Raw genomic sequence first — 22,952 nt, forward strand, 5'->3', positions numbered from 1 at the left:
TGAACAACTCTCAACTTAATCCACTGATACAGGACCTGCCTACACCCTAGCGACTTCGACCAAGCTCTGGAACTATCAGCAGGATCTGGTGGGAAGAGTTCCGATCTAGCACAATTAGAACCAGTGAAAAATAACAGGAACTCTCTGGCAGAAGTGTAACGTGTAACCTCTGTAAAGAAAGAACTTTAATTTATATATAGCACCTTTCATGACCTCAGGACATCCCAAAGTGCTTCACAGCCAATGAAGTACTTTTGCAGTGGGGTCACTGTTGTAATGTAGGAAATGCGGCAGCCAATTTGCGCACAGCAAGATCCCACATACAGCAACGAAATGAATGACCAGTTCATCTATTTTTGTTATGTTGATTGAGGGATAAATATTGGTCAGGACACCGAGGAGAATTTCTCCACTCTTCTTCGAAATAGTGCCATGGGATCTTTTACATCCAGCCGAGAAGGCAGACAGGGCCTCGGTTTAACATCTCACTGGGATGGCAGTCCATATATGTGCAGCAAAGGAGCTCTCTGCACCATGCAAGAAAGAGACTAGATGTGAGTCCCTGTTTCCAGGAGGCTACAGACAGCTTCTGTGAACAAAGGAGTAACTGCTTCTACGTCACAGGGGGGCGGCGCCTACTAGGTCCTAAAACTCTTAGTGGCTTGGTATTGAGGGAATGGAGTAGTGTAAGTGGGATAACATACAAGGATTGATTCTGCAATCCCAGTGGAGATAGGGCTATAACACAGCAGCCCCAACTCTCCAACCCATATTCCTTGCTGGGAGTACAGGACTGGTGAATCACCCCTTTTGTCTACTCAGCACTAAGGGTCTGGATGAAAGTCCAACCCACACTGATGTGATGTAAGGGTGCTGAGTCTCCAGTCAGATCCTTGTGGAAAAGGAGCCACAGCCAATGTTCTCGCTAAGGTGTGTGCGTGCGTGGCTGTGCAGTGATCTGAGAGGTCTCGCGCAGGCCGCTCACCAGCTTATACATTGTAAATACCACGCATGCGCAGAAATTTAAAGGGACTGTGCATTAAAAGAAACAGGCCACGGAGAACAAAGCGCAGCTTACCGGGAACATTGGCCACAGCGCAAGTCTTCCGAGCAAAATAAAAGTCACAAACTACCAGGCTCACCCGGAAAGAGTGTATAGAGAGTTTGTGTGGGATAAGGAAATGCAATAATGGTGCAGTAGAGTTCTGTGCTTAACCCATGCTGTACCTCAGCTGCGAGTGCTTGTGCTGACAAAGGATGTCAAACAATGCCAGTAAAGAAACTCTCAGCTTAACAAGCATAGCATTCAGCAAGAAAGTGTACTTGGCGTCTGTGAACTGCAATTACCCGATTTTCACAAAGGCTTGCATCTAAATTGCACCTCTCATTTCTCTCCAAAACACCCCACAGTGATTCACAATCAATTGCTTTGACGTAATCGGCATTTGGTGGGGTTGGGCGAGGAAGGAATGTTGGTGAGGACACCAGGAGAGCTCCTTGCTCTTCTTCCAATTGTGCCCATAGGACTGAAGCAGCTGCCTTCTCATCGAAGGACCTGCAGACAGGCCTTCAGCAGGAAGCACTCTTAGCTTCGTTTTCAGTAACAAAGCAGGGATGGAGGTAACTTCTCACGCTCCTCTCCAGGATAACTGAAGTCACATTACAGAGAAGCACCGATATATTAATTGTGACTCTCCCACATCGTTTATTCACTAAGAACACAAGGCTCTTTGATGAGTTTAAAACCAGACTTAAAACCAATTATTTTTTCTTTTAAAATTTCCAAATTTCTCCAGCTGCTGAAAGCCCCGGCTGTGGCTGGGATACAGTGCCATAGATACTAGCAGCCATTCGTCGTGTGTGAGCTTGTATATTCACAGACAAGATCATCCAAAATAAAAAGGCCCAATATAGCGAAATCAGGTGGCTGTGCACAGAAATCAAGGAGAAGGAGGATCAGTGGTCATAACAGGGACAGAGCCATTAGAGACAAGAAACCCAGAGGAAAAAACACAGGGATACTGCAGTGGAGAGACAGGTCAACATGACAGAATGAGAGAGAAATGCACACAAAGAAAAAGGGCTCAGAGAATTCACTCACTTTTTAGAACTACTTTATAAAAAGTCTTGTGCCCAGCATGCACTTAGCATACTCCAGACATTACACGATGTCACGGGTGCAAAAGGATTTTTTTTAAAAAAAAGAAATCCAGTCACTGACATGGAGCCTGAAATTTATCATCAGTTACAAATGCCTGAGTGATCTCAACGGTTCACAATCAGTTACAATTACCCTGACTTGCCTATTGAGAGCAGTGGCCTCAGAGACAGGCTGGGTTATCAAGGGCAGAAAAAAACAGCAGGAAATGACTGGTTCTTTTAAAAATAGTTCTGCAACTTTAAAGTGTAATGGCACAAGCCAAACACAAGGCATTTAGATATATGAATATATTTCAGGAGACACTTTTTCTCAATGAGTGTTGCTGTTCAAACGGCCCCTTTCACCAGCCCCGTGCAGTGTGTCAGGGATCAGTACTTACCACAATGCAGCGGTTGGCTCCTCCAGGCAGACAGCTTCGAACCAGGCGGGTGAGGAACGGCGCCGCCGACGGGCTGTTGTGTCGACTGACCCGAGAGGGCAAGGCAGCGACCGTGGCATAGGTCAGGTACAGGGGGCAGTTGTCTGTGGGGTTGGGGTTGAGGTTGCCCAGTGCCGTTTTCCAAGCCTGCAGAAGGGAAAGAAAAACTTGCATTTATACAACGCCTTTCACTACCTCAGGATGCTCCAAAGCACTTCATAGTACTTACAAAGTGTAGTCACTGTTGGAAATGTGGCAGCCAATTTACACACAGCAAGATCCCACAAACAGCAATGTGGCAATGACCAGATAATCTGATTTAGTGATACTGGTTGAGGGATAAATATTGACCAGGACACAGAGGAGAACTCTCCTGCTCTTCTTCAAATCGTGCCGCTGGATCTTTAATACCCATGTGAGACGGCAGACAGTACCTCGGTTTAACGTCTCATCCAAAAAATGGCCCTTCAACAGTGCAGTACCCACTCAATACAGCCTAGATTTCGTGCTCAATTCTCTGGAGTGAGACTTGAGCCACGACCTTCTGACTCATAGGCAAGAGTGCTACACATTCAGCCAGTTTTATACCGGTTGAAATGAGTCAAGCCTGATGCACTCAACCACCAGAAGATTATCATTGCTAACGTCCCAGGAGTACAGGCAGCTGATCAGTCTGAGGCCATGAGGGTACATGACCTTATCAGGTTTGACTTGTTCCAGACTACCAGGCTGATTGAGGGGATGGGGGGGACTGGATTATGACAGGCGATTACATAAATTGGGCATGTTCTCACTGGAAAAGAGGCTGAGAGGTGATATGATTGCTGTTTTTAGGATTCTAAAGGGACTCGATAATGTAGAATGCGACAAGCTATTTCACCTTGTCTACAACAGTAGAACCAGAGGACACGGCCTGCACCTGAAGTTGTGTAAATTCAATCCTAATATGCAGAATCAATATTTCAGTGAGCGAATGGTCAATCTATGGAACAGGCTCCCTGGGGAGATGGTGGAAGTAGTTACTTTTGATTCACTCAAGTGCAAATTAGATAGATTTCTAATGTAAAATAACATTTTGGGATACAGTAAGTTGAGACGACATGTGGTAAGTGTAACATGCTTGGGAGGAACAGGTGACTTTGGACCTATGGTTTCCAAAGTTCTCCATCACGGGGTTTTCCTCACCTCATGTCGGGGTCTGTTGTAGACTAATTGATAGAGATTGATTGCGGTGACTAGTCAACAACTCCATTATCATTGTATCATGCGACTAGATGGACCGTGATCTTTTTTCATCCAATTTGTTGTCATTAGGATTTCATAAGTGTAATAATGGGTGTGTCAAATGTTTGTACTTTGTCCACTTGAACTGTGAATAACAAGTTGCACTGCAGCAACTCGCCAAGACTTCTTCGGCAGCACCTTCCACACCCGTGACCTCTTCCAACTAGAAGGGCAAGGGCAGCAGGTGCGTGGGAACACCACCACCTCCAAGTTCCCCTCCAAGTCACACACCATCCTGACTCAGAAGTATATCGCCAATCCTTAATCATCGCTGGGTCAAAATCCTGGAACTCACTGCCTAACAGCACTGTGGGAGTACCTTCACCACACGGGCTGCAGCGGTTCAAGAAGGCAGCTCACCACCACCTTCTCAAGGGCAACTAGGGATGGGCAATAAATGCTGGCCTTGCCAGTGACGCCCACATCCCATAAACAAATTTTAAAAAATCCAGCAGCACAACTACAACAATATTTAGGTGGAATATGTTAAAACGGGAAACTCACATCCAGACCCTGCGTAATCTTTCAGCCTGCTTCTGTAACCTTTACTTTGTTCAACTGTACAGATTGACTGTTATGAGCGGGATGGGATGGAAATGGTAATGAAGCAGCCTCCAAAGGCAGGGGCAGGTGGGGGTGGGGTGGGGTCAGAGAGACGATGGATCTTGACCAACTTCTACACAGCTGGGCCAGGGCCAGGTCATGGGTAGTGAGAGGGAACAGGACAAAGACCAGGGCATTGCTGGCCTGTAGATGTGGGAGCAGCATCAGGTCATGGGCAGTGTGGAGTTAGGAACTTTTGAAGGAGGCTGCAAGTACTGAGCTGTAAATGTTCAAGGGATGGGGGAGATCTGGGACAATTCCCTGTAAGAGACAGTCTTTGATTTCTATAGTGCCTTTCTCGACCTCAGGACATCCGAAAGCGTTTGACAACCAATTAAGTACTTTTGAAGTGTAGTCACTGTTGTAATGTAGGAAACGTAGCAGCCAATTTGCGCACAGCAAGCTCCCACAAACAACAATGTGATAATGACTAGATAATCTGTTTTAGAGATGCTGGTTGAAAAGAAAGACTTGCATTTATATAGCGCCTTTCATGACCACCAGACGTCTCAAAGCGCTTTACAGACAATGAAGTACGCTGAGGGATAAATATTGGCCAGGACAATGTGTAGAACGCTCCTGCCCTTTGAAATAGTGCCATGGGATCTTTTACATCCACCTGAGAGGGCAGATGTTTCGGTTTCATCTCGGTTTAACATCTCACCCGAAAGACGGTACCTCCGACAGTGCAGCACTCCCTCAGCACTGCACTGGGGTGTCCGCCTGGATTTTTGTGCTCAAGTCTCTGGAGTGGGACTTGACTCAAGAGGCAAGAGTGCTACCCGCTGAGCCATGGCTGACAAAAGCAGTTTCCCAGGAATGCCAGTATTTACAGGGTGTCCCTGGGAGAGTCAGGATTTACCTGGCACAAGTTACAGTCACTAACACTGGGACCGAGCCCAGCCACAGTAAAGGACAAAGTCCACCTGCCGCAACCCGAGACGCGCTCCCTGTCCCCTGGCTCTCACCTCCTCCGTCACCTGGGGCAGCAGCTTGCCGCTGATCTCTGCCCAGCTCAGCTTCTGCAGGTTGGGCAGCTGCCCCACGATCAGCAGCGGCCGGCTGGGCGGCTCCGACTCCCCGGACCCGGCACGGAACCGCAGCTCCACGCCCGCCATCTTCGCCAGCCTCGGCTCTCGCGAGACTCCGCCCCGCCGTCCGCGCCTCCGGGGGGTCCCCTCCCCCCACGGCCGATCGGTCCGCCGTCACACAGCCCACGCTCTAAGGTTCCGGATACACAAGCGGAGTTAAGCACTGCCAGTCCCAGAATGAAGCAAAAAGATACCGGCTTCTCTCCTGGTCTGTGGCTGACTATTTGGAACCACAGTCAGACTATCACATGAATATCAAACCTATTGAAACATTGGATTGAGAAAGAGGCAGTTTTAGCACTGAGGAATTTCTATTACAACTACAGGATTATTATAAATCCTCTGTGGTCCCTGGGATTGTATCTGAGCAAACTGGACACAAAAAAACACGAAATAATGACCATGAGTTTCATGGGAGCACTGTCAGTAGGATTAAGGTGGATTTATTCTAGGTTTTTGTAGTCTTCAAAGTGGGAACGTACGTTTTTTTAAATGCAGCACATTCCTATGTTTTACATTCAGTGGTAAATTCCCAAAGGCAGCAGGCAAGATTCAGGAAATCTTCTACACTAGTATGCATTGACCTCGTTTAATTGCACATTTATTTAAATGCAGACCCCCCACCAGGATTTCTGACCCTGGGCACAGCCTGCTGCTCACTCCGTTGAATGAATCTGGTGTGTTCAAGCAACTAGGTGGATTTCATGGTCATTCAAAAAAAACTTTAATTTTTTGCTAAATATTGCTGCATTTCCCCCTATGCTTTAGGTGTTTTTGTTGGGATCTCAAATTTTGGCATTTTTTTTTTTTTGCTGCTTGTATTCTTGGTTGCAGCGAGTATTTAAATCAGTGTCGAGGAGTGAGCCTGGCTGTTCCTTGGCCATTTCCAGACAAGCCAGATGCTTCAGGTGAGGAAGAGTTCATAAGTGTCCACCAAATGCAGGTGCAGTGACACCTCAAGCATAAGGTTGCCAACTCTGGTTGGACATATTCCAGGAGATTTCATCACATGACCTCCAGCCACCTTGCCCTCAGGCTCCCACCACTGGTTACACAACACGCCCATCCCCGCGGCGCACCACCTTCCCACGCCGATTGGAAAGCGAACAGACTCTTTGTTACCTCATTGATTGACAGTCAAGAATCATCCAGTCTTCTCCCCCATCTGCAATATTTTTATAATTAATAAACAAAAGTGTTCAAAGAAAATGAAAAAAAACCCGACATGATTTATTAAATGCCCTCATGATTTTTCTCCTCGGCTGCTTGCAGGTTTGTCCTGGAGACTCCAGGTCAATCCTGGAGGGTTGGCAACCCTACTCAGGCCTTCTATCTGTAGTTGTGCACCACACTGGGACCCCTTCCACATGTACCTGGTAATGTCAAAGGAAGTCTGTGTTTACCACCTCTGCCTCACAAGACTGGCTACTGCACAGTTGTACAAGGTTAATTGTAGCTTATAACAGCACAAAGGCCTTTGTGCCACTGTATCCTTCCAAGCCACCCCAGGCAGTTTACATCTCTGTCAAGCAATAACAGACACTGTATTTACAAGGAGCAACACCATCACTTTCTCTATGGAAAACAGGCACCAGATGGACAGGTGGTAGATTCCTCTCAAGCGCACGGTATCAGAGATGGCAGCCATACCAAACCTATGGTCTGTATGCAGAGAGGATTTGTAAAATAATGTCCAGGTGATATTTGGCCAGAGAATATGAGATCGTACAATGGTCATTATCCAGAAAGCAGCAGTTCCATTCTGGCTGCAGTTTTGGACGAAGAAACACAGGGGAGGTTGCAATGGCATTTAGGAGACTGCTGCAGGAGGTGTCTCAAAGGACAGAACCTCAAATTAGGGGAGGGATTAGCCGAAATAGGGCCAGGTTAACCCTGTGCTGCAGGTGCAGGTAAGCCTGTACATTGGGCCAGCTCCTCTCTGTATCCATGACCCCACTGACAAACCCCGGAACAGCAGAGGAGGGCCTTAGGCTGGGATGCCTGAGTAACCGTTTGCTCCTCCACATCCATCACCTCCACCTGCAAGAGAAGTGTGCTATCCAGCACTTCTCATCTTTGTTTTCAAATCCCTTCATGGCCTTGCCCTTCCCCATCTCTGTAACCTCCTGCAACTCTCAGATATCTTCACTCCTTCAGTTTTGGCCTCTTGCACATCCCCAATTTCCTTCACTTCACCATTGGCGACTCTGCCATCAGCTGCATAGACCCTAAACTCTGGAGAAAGCGAGTGGTATCTATTATTCTTATGCATTCAAAGAGTAAAGAGATAGAATCATAGAAACCTACAGCAAAGGAGGCCACTATTCGGCCCATCGTGCCTGTGCTGGCTCTTTGAAAGAGCAGTCGTGCTTAGTCCCAACATCACTGTTTTTTTGTCCGTAATCCTGTAAGGTCCTCATCCTTAAGTACCCGTCCAACTCCCTTTTAATATTATTTATGGAATCAGCTTTCACCACCTCTTCAAGTAGAACATTCCAGATCCCAACAACTCAAGTGTAAAAAATTCTCATCTCCCCACTAGATCTTTTTCCAATGAAATATGCACACCTTCTAAAGGGCAATTAGGAATGGGCAAGAAATGCTGGCCTTGCCAGCGACGCCCACATCCCATAAATGAATAAAATCACTGCTATATTGTTTACTGCTCACTCAGCTATCTTCTGCAAATAAAATCTCTCATCGATCCAAAGCTTATGTCTCAATTTTGCTAAGAGTAATGCCCAGTCCACCACTGGACAAGAAGTATCATGCGATGGTAGCCAATATACGGAGTATGGGTTACTATCCCTAGGTCAGCAAAGGGTGCACTCCGGATCATAGAGGATGCAAGGTCTGCTTACAGGAGGGACCAATAATGGTCAACCTGAGAAAACATCTGAAGCCATAACCCAAAAATGTGACACTGTGCAGTAACCCCAAAGACATACAAAAATGACAGCCAGGAAAAGACCAGCTGCTCCATCAAGCCAGAGCATCATGACTAGAGCCTTCCCAACACACAGCAGCCATGTAATCTCTTAGATGAGGCAAGAAAAGAGAGAGAGAGAAAAAAAACAGGGCCAATGTGGGGGGGGGACTGGAAAATTCCTCTCCGACCCCTTCAGGTGATTGAAACGAGTCCAGGAGATCAACGTGTACACTCAATGTGCAGTAACAACAGAAAATGCTGGAAACACTCAGCAGGTCCGGCAGCATCGAGGAGAGAGAAACAGAGTCAACGTTTCGGGCCGAGGACCCTTCGTCAGATTTCCAGCATCTGCAGTATTTTGCTACAGTCTCAATGTGCAGTGTCTGTTTAAAAAAAATATAGTAGCTGAAGCTTTTAAAATTCCTTTTTATTGTTATATGTAGCTTACACAAAAGAAACGAGCAAAAGTATACACAAACTACACATTTTTCAATTTGAAGTCAGGTCCCCAGACTGTACAAATATAAATATAGAGATTATCTACAGTACACACTGAATAACAACGGGCACCAGGCGATGCATCACACAGGTGTACTCCATCTGTCCATGAGATAACACTATTAATACAGATGCCTTCTACAGAGATGCTACAAAATAAAGTGTGCTCGATCCTGATGGGAAACACAACTTTGTTGTCCAAGAGTCTGCGCTGAGGGTACAGCACCAGCTACAGAGGGAGGGCTCCCTTCTTACCCAGTGTGTGCTGCATGTGTACAGGAATAGACAGTGAGCTATGCACGAGCCAGACAGTGCTGTGCAGCAGTCTGGTACACACTTGTGCGGCAGTCTGGTGTGTGTGATCTCATGCCATTACCCAGGTTACACCAAATAAACCAAAACCGTTAAAATTCCCCAGACATCAGGTTCATTTCAACCCACCTCCCACACAAAATAAACAATTACAGTACAGCGGCTGAGCGTGCAGTCATTGTTCTGCTGCACAGCCCATGCACAAGACCAGGTTAAACTGTATTTACAACCTGTCTGAAACAATAGTAATGCTGGGTGGGTTAATCGGCACACAGACGCTACATTGAATCAGAGCGCTAACCAGAATTGTGACCCACGAAGGAATGAATTCATATTTTTACAATATATTTAAATACAATCTGTTCAGTTGAGTCATATTTTTAAGATAAAAAGAGCAGAGTTTCCACACCAAAAATAAAATCTCCCTGACCTCGCTTCTCGTCACTCCAGGCTGAGTCAGGAGCTGCAGAGATTGAGCCAGTGAGCAGTGCTGTGGACATTGAAGAGCCAATCATTGTTCTCACTGGTGTACACTGGCTAACAGCTGGAGAACAGACGTGTAGGAAGGGCCGCTGGCAGTAGGTAGCAACAATTCAAAGGTCATCTCAGAGTAGCAGCAGCTTCTTTAGTAACTGCTCGCCTGAAAGGACTCAGAACCTGTTCCCTTCCCTTTATCAGATATTTTTAAGTTTGCGTGTGATTCCTAGCTTCATATAAGCAGCGGTGACAGTGCAGTGAAGACAAGACAGATGAAAACCTGCACTAGTTATGTGGTTTCACAATAGCTCTGATTAAACTAGATCCACCTAACCAATCAAATAGTTTTATTTCCTTCCCTGCTTACTAGTCCACAATAGTCTGTACACACTGCAGATCAGTGGAGGCCATTTTGCTGTATGGATATGTACATATCCACTCGATATTCAACCTGCTACAAAACCTACTTCCTACCATTAGCTGCATCAAGTTAATTCACCAATTTCTGAGCCATGCTCCCTGCTGACTCCGGGATTGGGAAATTTACTCACTAAGGCAACAGAATAACTGCAGGGCAGGACACACAGAGACACAGAGACACAGAGACACAGAGACAGACACAGACAGACAAACAGACACACAGACAGAGAGACACACAGACAGAGAGACACACAGACACAGAGACACAGAGACACAGAGACACAGAGACACACAGACACACAGATTCTTTCATGCATTTTAGCAAAACCATATAATTTTGAAGAAAGTTTCAGCAAAACATCTCCCTGCCCCCACAGGACAATCAAGCAAAACTCCAGAACATTGATTTAACCTTATGTTCCAAGAGGCTTCCTTCCCAGGACATTTCCGTGATCTGAGACATTGCAGGAACCACCTTTTCCATGGGGGTCTGTTCATTTCAGACTATATTTATCTCTATAACCCTTCAACCCCATTCCTAATCAGATAACTGCCGAGTTCCTTTATAAAGGAGCTAAGCTACACAGCGCTAACTAATTTCGCTGGCCGTCAATTCCAAACAGAAAGAAAAAGTAATTCCTTCCTTATGGAATTTTTGCAGCTCATTAAACTTAGATTCGCCCTCTGGCTCCGAGCATAGGGACCCAAATTAAGCTGCGGGTATAATGCAGCGAGCAGTGTCAAGATAGTATCCATTGAGTGCAATGTGCAGCTGACACCGCCTACCTGTGAGCTGCATAGTCAGTCGTAAAGGACATCTGCACACGTGTGCTCATTAAAACGTGCATCAAAAACACAATGTTCTCTTAAAGCAACAATTAAGAGTTGGTAATTTGCTATAACTAATTTTAAGATGGGTTGACTAGAGATAAGAGAGAGAGAGAGAGAGTGTGTTTCCACTTGTGGGGAAAACTAGAGACCATCAATATAAGATAGTCACCAAGAAATCAAATAGGGAATTCAGAAGAAACTTCTTTACCCAGAGAATGGTGAGAATGTGGAATTCACTACCACAGGGAGTGGTTGAACCGAATAGTATAGATGCATTTAAGGGGAGGCTAGACAAGCATATGAGGGAGAAGGGAAGAGGGTTATGCTGATAGATTTAGATGAGGAAAGACGGGAGGAGGCTCAAGTGGAGCATAAACGAGCATGGACTGGTTCTGCGCCATATATTCCATATAGCCCCTGGATGCCATCTGCACCAGCACCCAAGCAATATCTGCCAGTTGTACAGCTTACTGGCACAAGTGTCAGATTCACCTACTGTCCAAACATGTTTAGGTGGTCAATATTGTACCAGCCCAGTCAGGGAACCATTGCAAGTGGTATCCAGAGACGCAACCCTTAATTTTGTCACTTTAATGGGCGTCACCTCTTTCTTTTTGCTACTTTGAAATGTATCACATCGGATACAAGAACAAAGTCTGGCGCAAGAGACAGCTCATCAAACCCATTCCATGTAGAAATCCATGTATAATGGATCTCCCACCCCCACCACTCAGGAGATTCTACAGAATCCAACTATTTTCAATATACAGTTGGGATACTTTTCAGGCAATCTGACTTCAGCACTCAAATGAGGTGCAAAATTGAATGCCTATTTCCATCAGTTACTGCCCAACACAATGAGACTGTAACTTTGAAAAAGAAAATTCTTGGGATAAGGGCATTGCTGGTATGGTCAGCATTTATTGACCTTCCCTAGTTGCTCTTGCGAAGGTGGTGGTGAGCCTTCTTCTTGAACCGCTGCAGTTATGTGGTGAAGGTACTCCCACAGTGCTGTTAGGAGTTCCAGGACTTTGACCAAGCGACGATGAAGGAACAGCAATATATGTCCAAGTCAGGTTGGCGTCTGACTTGAAGGAGAACTTGGAGGTGATGGAGTTGCCTTGTGCCTGCTGCTCTTGTCCTTCTAGGTGGTAGAGGTTGCAGATTTGGGACGAGCCGTTGAAGCCTTGGTGAGTTGCTGCAGTGCATTCTGTAGATGGTACACACTGCAGCCAAGGTTTGCTGGTGGTGAAGGGAGTGAATGTTTAAACTGGTGGATGGGGTGCCAATCAAGCGGGTTGCTTTGCCTTGGATGCTGTCGAGCTTCTTTAGTGTTGCTGGAGCTGCACTCATCCAGGCAAGTGAAGTTTTTCATCACACTCCTGACTTGTACTTTGTACAGGAAACTTTGGTTTATCCGGAGGTTAACTGTCTGGAATGCTCAAGCCACCGGCAAAATTCAGGAGTCAGTTCAGTATGTTTTTTTTCTTTTCGTTGCTTTTTTTTTCCACTAGTCAGGCTCTGCAAGGTCTAGCTAAAGCTGTTGCTTAGCTACAGAGACGCTTGCAAGCTATGGCCGACTGTTTAGAAGCTGCAACAGGGTTTGTTGCTAGATACGGAGCTCAAAAGCTTCCGTATGTTTTAACATTAGCGCTGGTTTGTCCGGCAGTTTTGATGGGACAGCAACAGCTCGGTCCCGTCGGTGCTGGATATCACAAAGTTTCCTGTAGGTGGTGGAAACACTTTGGGGAGTCAGGTGGTGAGCCACAGAATACCCAGCCTCTGACCTGCTCTTGTAGCCACAGTATTTATGTGGTTGATCCAGTTAAGTTTCTGGTCAATGGCGACCCTATCTACTGCAACAATAATGGTTCAGGTCAATCCACCTCAAACTCCGTAGATAAGTCAGAAAGCATGAAGCTGAACTGCAGTGGATGCTTAATGTTGTCCTGTGAATCTGGGCAGTTCCAGAACATGGCGTTCTGTTAAAGGAGCCTCATATTTTACATGTACAATTAGCGTCCTGAGTTACTGATGGGAGAAAAACAACCTGTGATACAGAATTCCAGAACATTAAAGCTACATAAAGACTGACAATTCCCGCTGGGCACAGATAGCCAGTTTATAATGTAGCTGTGCCTAGCCCACAGAGGAATCCTTTATTCCAAATGTTTCCAGACAACAGGACACTTGGGACAACCAGAGTAGTACAGCAATACAGATTTACTGAAATCTAAATCATCGTTCAAACTGCTAACATCTACTTTAAACAGGATTCCTGTAGTCTCTGAAATAAAATAAAAAATGCTGGAAACACTCAGCAGGTCCGGCAGTGGCTGTGGAGAGAGAAACAGTTAGTTTCAGGTCACTGACCTTTCATCAGACATTGACTTGAAACGTCAACTCTTCCTCTCCACAGATGCTGCCTGACCTACTGAGTGTTTCTAGCATTTTTTGTTTTTATTTCAGATTTCCAGCATCTGCAGTATTGTGCTGCAGTCTCTACCTCTCTCACTCCTGTGCCCCTTTGCACTACATCCAAATCCAGTCATTTTCTTTCATTTCCTTTACATTTCATATAGAATTACAAAGAAATTACAACACTGAAATAGGCCGTTCGACCCATCAGTCTGTGTTGGTGTTTATCCTCCACGTGAGCAGTATCCTGATCCCATATCCCTTTATTCTCCTTTCTTTCAAGCTCCATATCTAACCTATTTTTAAATGTTGACATGGTCTCTGCTTCAATCACTAACTCCGGTAGTGCTTTCCACAGCCTAACAACTGCTCTCTGTATTAAATCTCCTGCACTTAATTGTATATCTAAGTTTCTTGTTCTAGATCCCTCAACCACTGGAAACAGTCTGTTTCTATCTACTTTGCATCCCTTCACAATACCAAAGTTTCTCCACTACTCTGTGTTCACTGAAACCTCATTCTACTCCTGATTGCGATTACCTAACCGTGTAAAACAGAAACCCAACAGTTACAAAGCATAGCCACAAACAGTTTATTTTTAATTGACATCACCGTTCGGAGGGCATGTTTGTAGTTACTGTGCCCAAGAGCACACCATGAATGAATCGACACGGTTGTAAACGCACGCTCCCTTCAGAAAACAGGTTGCTAGGAAGAGGTTTCACAATACTGTTACGGACACTACAGGCAGTGCATTCATCTCACTTCAGTTAGCTGGAAACGGGACCCATGTGCGTGAAGAACTCTGGGTTATTACAAACAGAAGTGAAACTGCCACATACGAACTTACTGCGTAAGGAAGCCACAACAGGGAGCGGTGCCATACAATCTTTCACAAGCAAGGTACGAACAGCTCTCCCACTTTGAGAGGAAGAGGAAAAAAAACTGAAGTGCTCCACACTGCTTATTCCATTTATATTACGGGTAAAAATTAAGAAAAACCATAAATTATTCTGGTCAAAACAGTTAAACATTATTGTCACAGAGATACAACAGTAAAAAAAAATTCACTGCAGAATGCAGAACATTAGAGATATTGTGCACCAACTCTTATTACTTGGTTTATGCTCCTACCCATTGGTAGCATTAATACAAGTTCCTGATTAAAGCCAATCTTGCCACCAAGTCCCAATATTCACTTGACTTGATTAGTAATGGGACTGCCAGTCACACGCGCATGCACTCATACACAAAGAGCTTTGTGCTCATTTTGAGCCACTCTACAGATCACAATTAAATCCGGTGTCTAGTTTTAGCCAGCCGAGCTGCACATTTTCTAACCTTCACTCCCACTGAAAGAGGTCCAAAGGAGGGTGAAAGGTCACTCACCATTAGAGTCTGGGTGTCTTACAGGTTTAGAAAGTAAAGATCTCTTGGTTTAAGCCTTATTTTTTTCGTGTTTTCTAGGGTACAGCGCAGCTAGCTCTGTTTCCATCACCTCCTGATCTTTAGTTTAAACATAGTGTTGCAAATATTTTCCATCCTAGCCGTGATTATTTTTGGTAAAAGTAATTACTCCTTTTTATCCTTTTAATCCCATTCTTATTTAAGTCTTTCAACTACCAACTGCAGCCAAGAGTGCAGGGAGCCCCAGTCCCTGGTACAGTTCTCGAGCCAGCCTCCAGCAGTGAGACAGTGCCGACTCTGCACCTCGCTCGGTCACCTTCCCTTTCCTCCCTCGGCTTGGCAGGTGGGCAGCCGACACTGGCAAACCGTAGGCACAGAGTCGCACTGCTGCCATGCTTTGCAGAAGAACTCACCCTACCCACCCACCCCAACCCAACCCCCCAGATTGCTGTGCATTCAGACGCACGCACACACAGTATGCCAGGCAGAGAGAAGTACAATAAAGCTGGACAACACATACAACTCCAAGAATTATTTGCTCATCAAGTCGTAAATGATTTTGCTTCTGACGGTCACCATTGGACACAGCCGTAAATACAAAGCTTGGTTATAAGTGATTCCCTCCTGAAAAAAGCTCATTACGCAGAACCAGAGTTGGCTGCAACACATACATCGGTGCACAGAAAGGAAAGGAATGCAGACGAACCGGCTGTGCTCAAGGCAAACTAGAGGCGCCCTAGTCCACACTGGGCTCCACGCAGCTGAGGTGCTGCCAAGGCTCCTTGTAATGTTAAACCTGTCCCTGAATGGGCGATCGGTTGGGAACAGACCACTGGCACATCATCAGCTCAAGACAGAAAGCGGAAAGAAGCAAATCCGAGTACTGCTCACAGCAACACGAGAGAGCACACCTCCCCCCACCCCCACGCTCAATTTACAACACAGCAATCACAATATATTCCTGATTTTCTGTAGTTAAGGAATTCAGGGGATCTGATCTTATTCCCTAGTTGCCCCCCCCCCCCCCACAGACATTATTTCACCACCAACCCCAGTGAATTTTCCTCGCGAGTCCCACTGCAGAAGAGCTCCTGCCAATCACCTCGATTTGACTCCTATAAGCACGATAATGAGAACCACTACTATCACAAACAGGATCAGAATGACCAGCATCTTCCGGTTCTTCTTCTGGTATTGCTCAGCCTGCAAAATTAAAAATAGAAACTATTAGACTGCATTTTTTTTTTTTTAAAACATGCAATTATATAGCACCTTACACGTCCTCGGAACGCCACCATTCTGCCTGTGCTAGTTCCACAATGGAGCCATCTACTCTAATCCCCTTCCTTTCCTCTTCCCTGTATCTTTTAATATTTTTACTCCTGAAGAATTTTTCTAATTTCCCTCTTAATAGTTGATTAACGTGGTTTCACTAGCCACTTGTGGTAACACATTCCATGTTCTAAAAATGTTATACATGAAACAATTTCTGCTAACCTCCCCCTTTAAGCTTCATAAATTTATGCCCCCTTGGTATTGATTCACTGACCAGTGGAAATAATCTTTTATTATTTACCCTGTAAAACCCTTTTATAATTTTAACCTTTATATTAGAATAACAGGGCTAAGAGGGGATAGGAGATTGAGGGGTGATCCGATTGAGGTGTTTAAAATGTTAAAAGGATTCAAGAGGGTAGATACGGAGAAACTATTTCCTCTGGTGGGGAAATCAAGAACGAGGGGACAAAATCTTAAATTTGGAGCTAGGCCAGTTGGGAGGGAAATCTGGAAGCACTCTTTCAACAAAGGGTAGAAAAAATTTAGCTGTGGATGCTGGGACAAATGGAGCTTTCAAGACTGAGAAATTTGTTAGGCAAGGGTATCAGGATATGGAGCTAAGGTGAGTGAATGGAACTGTGTTGCAAATCAGCTATGGCCTAATTGAATGGCTCCTGTTCCTATCTCAGAGGTGGTGAGGGATGGCTGTTTAGAGGTCAGAAAACCTGGAAGAACAGGTTTCCTTCAGGTCCTGCCGAATTTAACGGCAGGACCTGATTAAAGCTTTTCCTCGCCGTTTCCCGCCCGCAGCCAGCCAGATCGAGAGGCTGGCTGTTAGGCAGTTAGGCCTTCAGCACCAGGCCGCAGCCGGGGAGTGGAGAGGAGGGGAGGGAGGGAAAGGAGGCCTTGGGGGAGAGCGATCGTCGGGGCCGAGGGGAGAGCGATCGTCGGGGCCGAGGGGAGAGCGATCGTCGGGGCCGAGGGGAGAGCGATCGTCGGGGCCGAGGGGAGAGCGATCGTCGGGGCCGAGGGGAGAGCGATCGTCGGGGCCGAGGGGAGAGCGATCGTCGGGGGAGGGGAGATCGGCAAGGTCGGGGGGGGAGAGAGAGATCGGCAGGGTCGTGGGGGGGGGGGGGGGTGGGGGAGAGAAAGAGATCGGTAGGGTCGGGGGGCACTTACCTCCTGGATCCAGCAGTCCTCACATTCCTTTAGTCAATGGGTTTCCGAGGCTTGGAAAACCCAGCTGGCCAGGGATAAATTTATAAATGGTGCCTAATTCTGAGGCACGCAGCCTCATTATAATATTTAAATGACCCCCGACCCGCCTTCTGCGAGCAGGTTGGTTATCCACCCTCAGTCTCTCCTCCGTTAAAACCGGGTTGGAGGTGAGTTTCTGATTTTTTACATTTTTACATGTCTCCAGACCCAAACCCACCCATTTTTGTGGGTTAAAATTCCACCTATGTTCCAATATTGAACACTACAAGATTCCCTTTAAACTTCTCTGCTCTAACTAATAAGCCCCAATTATTCCAAGTCTCTCTCATCCCTAAGATCATCCAATAATTGTACACCAATGGTTCAACATACATTGCTCAGTTTGATACATAGCAACACTGGCACACATTGCACAATCCACCTGAACCACGGGCTTAGCCGTAATCAAGAGAAAAGTTACACTAAACTTGTTTTGAACCTTGGTTAGACCACACGGAGTACTGTATACAGTTCTGGTCACCATAATATATCAGAAACTATACCAGCAGATTGGTGCGACATATTTTGTGCAATAGGTTGGCTATACTCACTACAGGGAGCTGCATATAGCTTGTTTGACAAATAACTCCCGCACAAACAGTTGCCCTGAGGGTGTCATACCTTCTGTAACTGCTGCAAGCCCTCTTCTGTTTTAATACAGGATTGTTCGACATTGTAATCAATCCGGTCCAAAATCGTCCCCTGAAAATGAACACAAAGAGTGAGGCAGCTGCACGGTTAATGAAAAGCGGTTGTCATCACACATCCCTGTTCTATCAGAGCTCCTTGCACCAAATTGACTATCCTAGCCTACAGGAACCGCGGCTGAACTGCTCCAATGCTACGAGGACGTGCAGCTCTCAAGCTGCGATCTGTTGAAAAAGTAGGAATGGGGCAGAAAAGGGGTGGGGACCTTGGAGCCGGAGAATGATTCTCTGCAGAACTGCTGTTTCTGGCAGCAGTGTCTTGCCGTTTTGCTCTGTGACACTCTTTAATTAGGCTTCCCGACATCAGAGCGGGCCAATTGAGGTGGCCTGCCTTCTGCAAGGGGGAAAAGTCCAACCTTTGCTCACTGCCTCTCCCCTATGGAGAATCAGTGGTGTATAAAGTAAGGAACGTGGTTTGATATGGAGGGGCAAGGATGCTGGAGTAAGCTGAAAAGTGCGGAGGTTAAACCGATGCATATGTACATGGCAAGTACGACTGTGGCCATGAGTCCCAGACCATGGAACACATCGCATCACATCAACCTGCCCACTGAGATCTGTTGCGGGAAGCATCTCATTTCTCCACTTGGCATCTCAGGAGGTCCTTGAATGGATAGCCAAACGAGACGTCCCGTTACAAACTTTTCCTGTCATATGAAACAACAATAACATGTACATGACTCCTTCCTTCTGGTAGCACAGCTGTAAAAGGATCTTATGTTTATGGATTAACACTTCTCCAAAACCACTCCACCTGTTCCACTATCATGGTGGCCAGCTCTCTGAAGATTTCATTCAAGTCTGAGATTGACTGCACGATTTGTCGGATCTCTCTCTCGCGTTCTTCCACCATCAGAGTGTTGTCTTCCACCAGCAGCAACTGATCTTTCGTAAAACCCTGCGAGTGCAACAGAAAAAGAATAGAAGGCCTGCGCACATGCCCTCAACACACAGGGACACTTTACCAAATTATAGTCACACACAGGGTACAACGGGACTACACTTACACACACACTTAAACATCACGCACACAAAATATTCTTCCCGATGTCAGTATGTTGTGTCATAAAGATCATACTATACAACTTAGCATTCAAAAGTAGAGCCTGCTATATCTAGAGCCTTCATTTTCAGGATTTACAGTTTTTGTAAACTTGACAGATACCCTAAACACACAGATCATTTACACACTGCAACTGAATGACCAGAACAACCATAACATGCGTCACGGCAACAACTTACCCGTAGTTGCTTTTATGCTATGTCAGACCCATGCTAGCTTCCAACTCCAGATGCGTAAGCCAGCTGCAACCTGAAGGGACATCGGCTGGGATTTGCGAAAGCCAGCTGCTGGGATGACAGGAATTTCACCGAGTCTCGCCAGCGGCCAGGCCTTGCAAACCCAGCAGCTTTATTTTCGGGTTACAGCCCTGTAAATCAGGTACTGACCATGCCAGGACGGGTCTCGCACAGCATAAAAGCAGCTGTTTAGCCTTTAAGACTCAACTGTTACACGAGCCATTGTTAGGTAGCTCTCCGTCATGAGAACGTCTTTAAAAATTAATTTTTGGAAAGTGGGCGTCGCTGGTAAAGCTGGCATTTATTGTCTATCCCTAGTTGTCCTGAACTGAGTGACTTGCTAGGCCACTTCAGAGGGAACTTAAGGATCAACCACGTTGGTATGGAACCGAAGTAACTTATAGGCCAGACCGGGTAAGGACGGCAGGTTTGCTTCTCTAAAGGACATTAGTCAACCAGTTGAGTTTTAATGACAATCCGACAGCTTCATGGTCACTTTTACTGACACCAGCTTTTTATTTCCAGATTTTTCTTTAAATTGAAATCAAATTTGCGAACTACCATGGGACTTGAGCTAGTTCTCTAGATCAGTAGTCAAGGCCTCTTGATTATTAGTCCAGTAACATAACCACTACACTACCGTAATGCAAGTGAAGGGCCAATGGCCACAGTGCAGGACACCACCAGGGTTATAGAGTGTCGAAATTGATACGCTTATCAATTACTTCATAAAAGGTGATGAGTCGAAGAAGAGATGATGAGTCGAAAGAAGAGATGAATAAGGCTTTTATTAGCTAAGAAGAGACCGTGCTTCTTCGTGAGTGACTGAACAAGTCTGAACGAAACCCACACAGTGGTGGGTGGAGTCAGCTGAGGCATGCCTCCATACACAGCGCCACCCAGAGGTGGCAATATACAATACAGTGGTTTACCACATTTACCCCTTGTTTAATGTGAAGTCCGGCGGGGTGAAGGGTACTACAAGTTAAGTCTATCAGGAGGCCTTGTCTGACGTCCTGATCGTCGTGGTGGCGGCGGTGGTGTTGCAGCATCCGACGTCGGGTCTGGTGTCTGGGTGGTTGGCGAAGATTCCTGGGGCTTTGGCATGCCGTCTGCAGGGGTTGGGTTGGGAGGGGTGGTGGGGGATAACAGTGGTAAGGGGGATAACGGTGGTAAGGGGGATAACGGTGGTAATTCAGGGGTACCCGAGGGTGCGAGATCTCGTATGGAGACCGTGTCCTCCCGCCCGTCTGGGTATGTCACCCAGGCATACTGGGGGTTGGCGTGTAGGAGGTGCACCCGCTCGACCAGGGGGTCCGTTTTATGCGTCCTCACGTGCCTCCGCAGTAGGACGGGCCCAGGAGAAGTCAACCATGCCGGTAGCGAGGTTCCCGATGTAGACTTCCGGGGGAAAACGAACATTTTCTCATGAGGGGTCGCATTAGTGGCAGTACAAAGCAGTGACCGAATGGAGTGAAGCGCTGCAGGGAGGACCTCCTGCCAGCGGGAGGTCGGAAGGCCCTTAGATTTTAGTGCTAAGAGGACTGCCTTCCAAACCGTCGCGTTCTCCCTTTCCACCTGGCCGTTCCCCCGGGGGTTGTAACTGGTGGTCCTGCTCGTGGCGATACCTCTTGTTAGCAGGTACTGCCGAAGTTCGTCGCTCATGAACGATGAGCCCCTGTCGCTATGTATATAGCTGGGGAACCCGAACAGAGCGAAGATGTCATTCAGACACTTGATGACCGTGGTACTGGTCATGTCTGGGCAAGGGATGGCAAAGGGGAAACGGGAGTACTCATCAACTATGTTGAGGAAGTACACATTGCGGTCAGCGGAGGGGAGGGGCCCTTTAAAATCGACGCTCAGGCGTTCGAAGGGGCGGGTGGCCTTGATCAGGCTTGCTCTGTCCGGCCTATAGAAGTGCGGTTTGCACTCGGCGCAGATTTGGCAGCTCTTGGTCATGGTCCTGACCTCCTCGATGGAGTAGGGCAGGTTACGGGATTTGATAAAATGGAAAAACCTGGTGACCCCCGGGTGGCAGAGGTCATTGTGGAGGGACTGCAGCCTATCACTCTGCGCGTTGGCGCATGTACCACGTGATAGGGCATCTGGGGGCTCATTGAGTTTCCCTGGCCGATACAAGATATCATAATTGTAGGTGGAGAGTTCGATTCTCCACCTCAAGATCTTGTCGTTCTTGATTTTACCCCTCTGCTTATTATTAAACATAAAAGCTACTGAACGCTGGTCAGTGAGCAGGGTAAATCGTTTCCCGGCCAGGTAATGCCTCCAGTGACGCACCGCTTCTACAATAGCCTGGGCCTCCTTTTCGACGGAGGAGTGTCTCGTCTCGGGGCCCTGGAGGGTCCTTGAGAAAAAGGCCACGGGTCTGCCCGCCTGGTTAAGGGTCGCGGCTAGGGCGAAGTCGGAGGCATCGCTCTCCACTTGGAAGGGGATGGACTCATCCACCGCGTGCATTGCGGCCTTCGCGATATCGTTCTTGATAAGAGTGAAGGCTGCACACGCCTCTGGTGTCAGGGGGAAGGAGGTGGCTTTGATGAGGGGCCTGGCTTTGTCTGCATAGAGGGGCACCCACTGGGCGTAGGAGAAAAACCCCAGGCATCTCTTCAGTGCTTTTTGGCAGTGGGGAAGGGGTAGCTCCATTAGGGGGCGCATTCTGTCGGGGTCGGGCCCGATGACTCCGTTCTCCACCACGCAGCCGAGGATGGCCAGGCGCTTGGTGTGAAACATACATTTTTCCTTATTGTACGTTAGGTTCAGCCGTTGGGCCGTACGGAGGAAATTTGCTAGATTAACGTCGTGGTCCTGCTGGTCGTGGCCGCAGATGGTGACGTTATCCAAATAGGGGAAGGTTGCCCGCAGCGCGTTCTGGTCAACCATTCGGTCCATCTCCCTTTGGAAGACCGAAACCCCGTTGGTGACGCCGAAGGGGACCCTAAGGAAGTGGTAGAGGCGGCCGTTTGCCTCGAAGGCAGTATACTGGCGGTCCTCATGGCGGATGGGCAGCTGGTGGTACGCTGACTTAAGGTCGATGGTGGAGAATACTTTGTATTGCGCAATCTGATTGACCATATCAGATATGCGAGGGAGGGGGTACGCGTCCAGCTGGGTGTACCGGTTTATGGTTTGGCTGTAGTCGATTACCATGCGGCGTTTTGCAGTGGTTTTAACGACTACAACCTGGGCTCGCCAGGGGCTAGTGCTACCTTCGATAATGCCCTCCTTCAAGAGCCGCTCCACCTCAGAGCTGATAAAAGCTCTGTCCCCGGCACTGTACCGCCTGCTTTTGGTAGCGATGGGTTTACAGTCGCGGGTGAGGTTAGCGAACAGGGGAGGGGGGGGGACTTTTAATGTGGAAAGGCTGCAGGTGGTTTGCAGCGGGCGATTTAAAAGTTGTTGGTTGCAGACTGTGAGTGGGGGGAGGGGTCCACCGTATGCTAGTGTGACACTCTTAAGGTGGCACTGAAAATCCAACCCTAGCAGGACGGCAGCGCAAAGACGGGGCAGGACTAGCAGTTTAAATTTTTGATATTCAGTGCCC

At 47.0% G+C, this 22,952-nt stretch overlaps 2 protein-coding genes across 8 annotated transcripts in view; both read right to left on the reverse strand.

Annotated features, from left to right (window-relative positions):
* The window catches only part of npepl1 (aminopeptidase like 1), a 33,537-nt gene extending 27,953 nt beyond the window's left edge, over positions 1 to 5,584 (reverse strand). Inside the window, exons 1-2 of the mRNA XM_086005176.1 lie at positions 5,435 to 5,584; positions 2,541 to 2,726 (exon numbers count right to left, since the gene is read on the reverse strand). Of these exons, the coding sequence (XP_085861302.1) occupies positions 2,541 to 2,726; positions 5,435 to 5,584 (336 nt within the window). The remainder of the gene's footprint in view (positions 1 to 2,540; positions 2,727 to 5,434) is intronic.
* Positions 5,585 to 5,597: 13 nt separating this feature from the next.
* stx16 (syntaxin 16) overlaps positions 5,598 to 22,952 on the reverse strand; it is a 68,763-nt gene continuing 51,408 nt past the window's right edge. For 3 of the 7 annotated variants that reach the window (XM_086005182.1, XM_086005177.1, XM_086005184.1), the window contains exons 6-9: positions 18,846 to 18,989; positions 18,006 to 18,086; positions 15,952 to 16,052; positions 5,742 to 5,818 (exon numbers count right to left, since the gene is read on the reverse strand). In XM_086005182.1, coding sequence (XP_085861308.1) covers positions 5,794 to 5,818; positions 15,952 to 16,052; positions 18,006 to 18,086; positions 18,846 to 18,989 — 351 coding nt within the window. In that variant the 3' untranslated portion in view covers positions 5,742 to 5,793. Of the gene's footprint in view, positions 5,688 to 5,741; positions 5,819 to 8,894; positions 16,053 to 18,005; positions 18,087 to 18,845; positions 18,990 to 22,952 lie in introns of those variants that run through there. The other 4 variants (XM_086005183.1, XM_086005181.1, XM_086005179.1 and 1 more) reach the window with 2 other exon arrangements.

This window comes from Somniosus microcephalus, chromosome 13 (genome assembly GCF_052327205.1).
Source record: "Somniosus microcephalus isolate GS21.2 chromosome 13, FLI_Smic_1.0, whole genome shotgun sequence".
Lineage (NCBI taxonomy): Eukaryota > Metazoa > Chordata > Chondrichthyes > Squaliformes > Somniosidae > Somniosus > Somniosus microcephalus.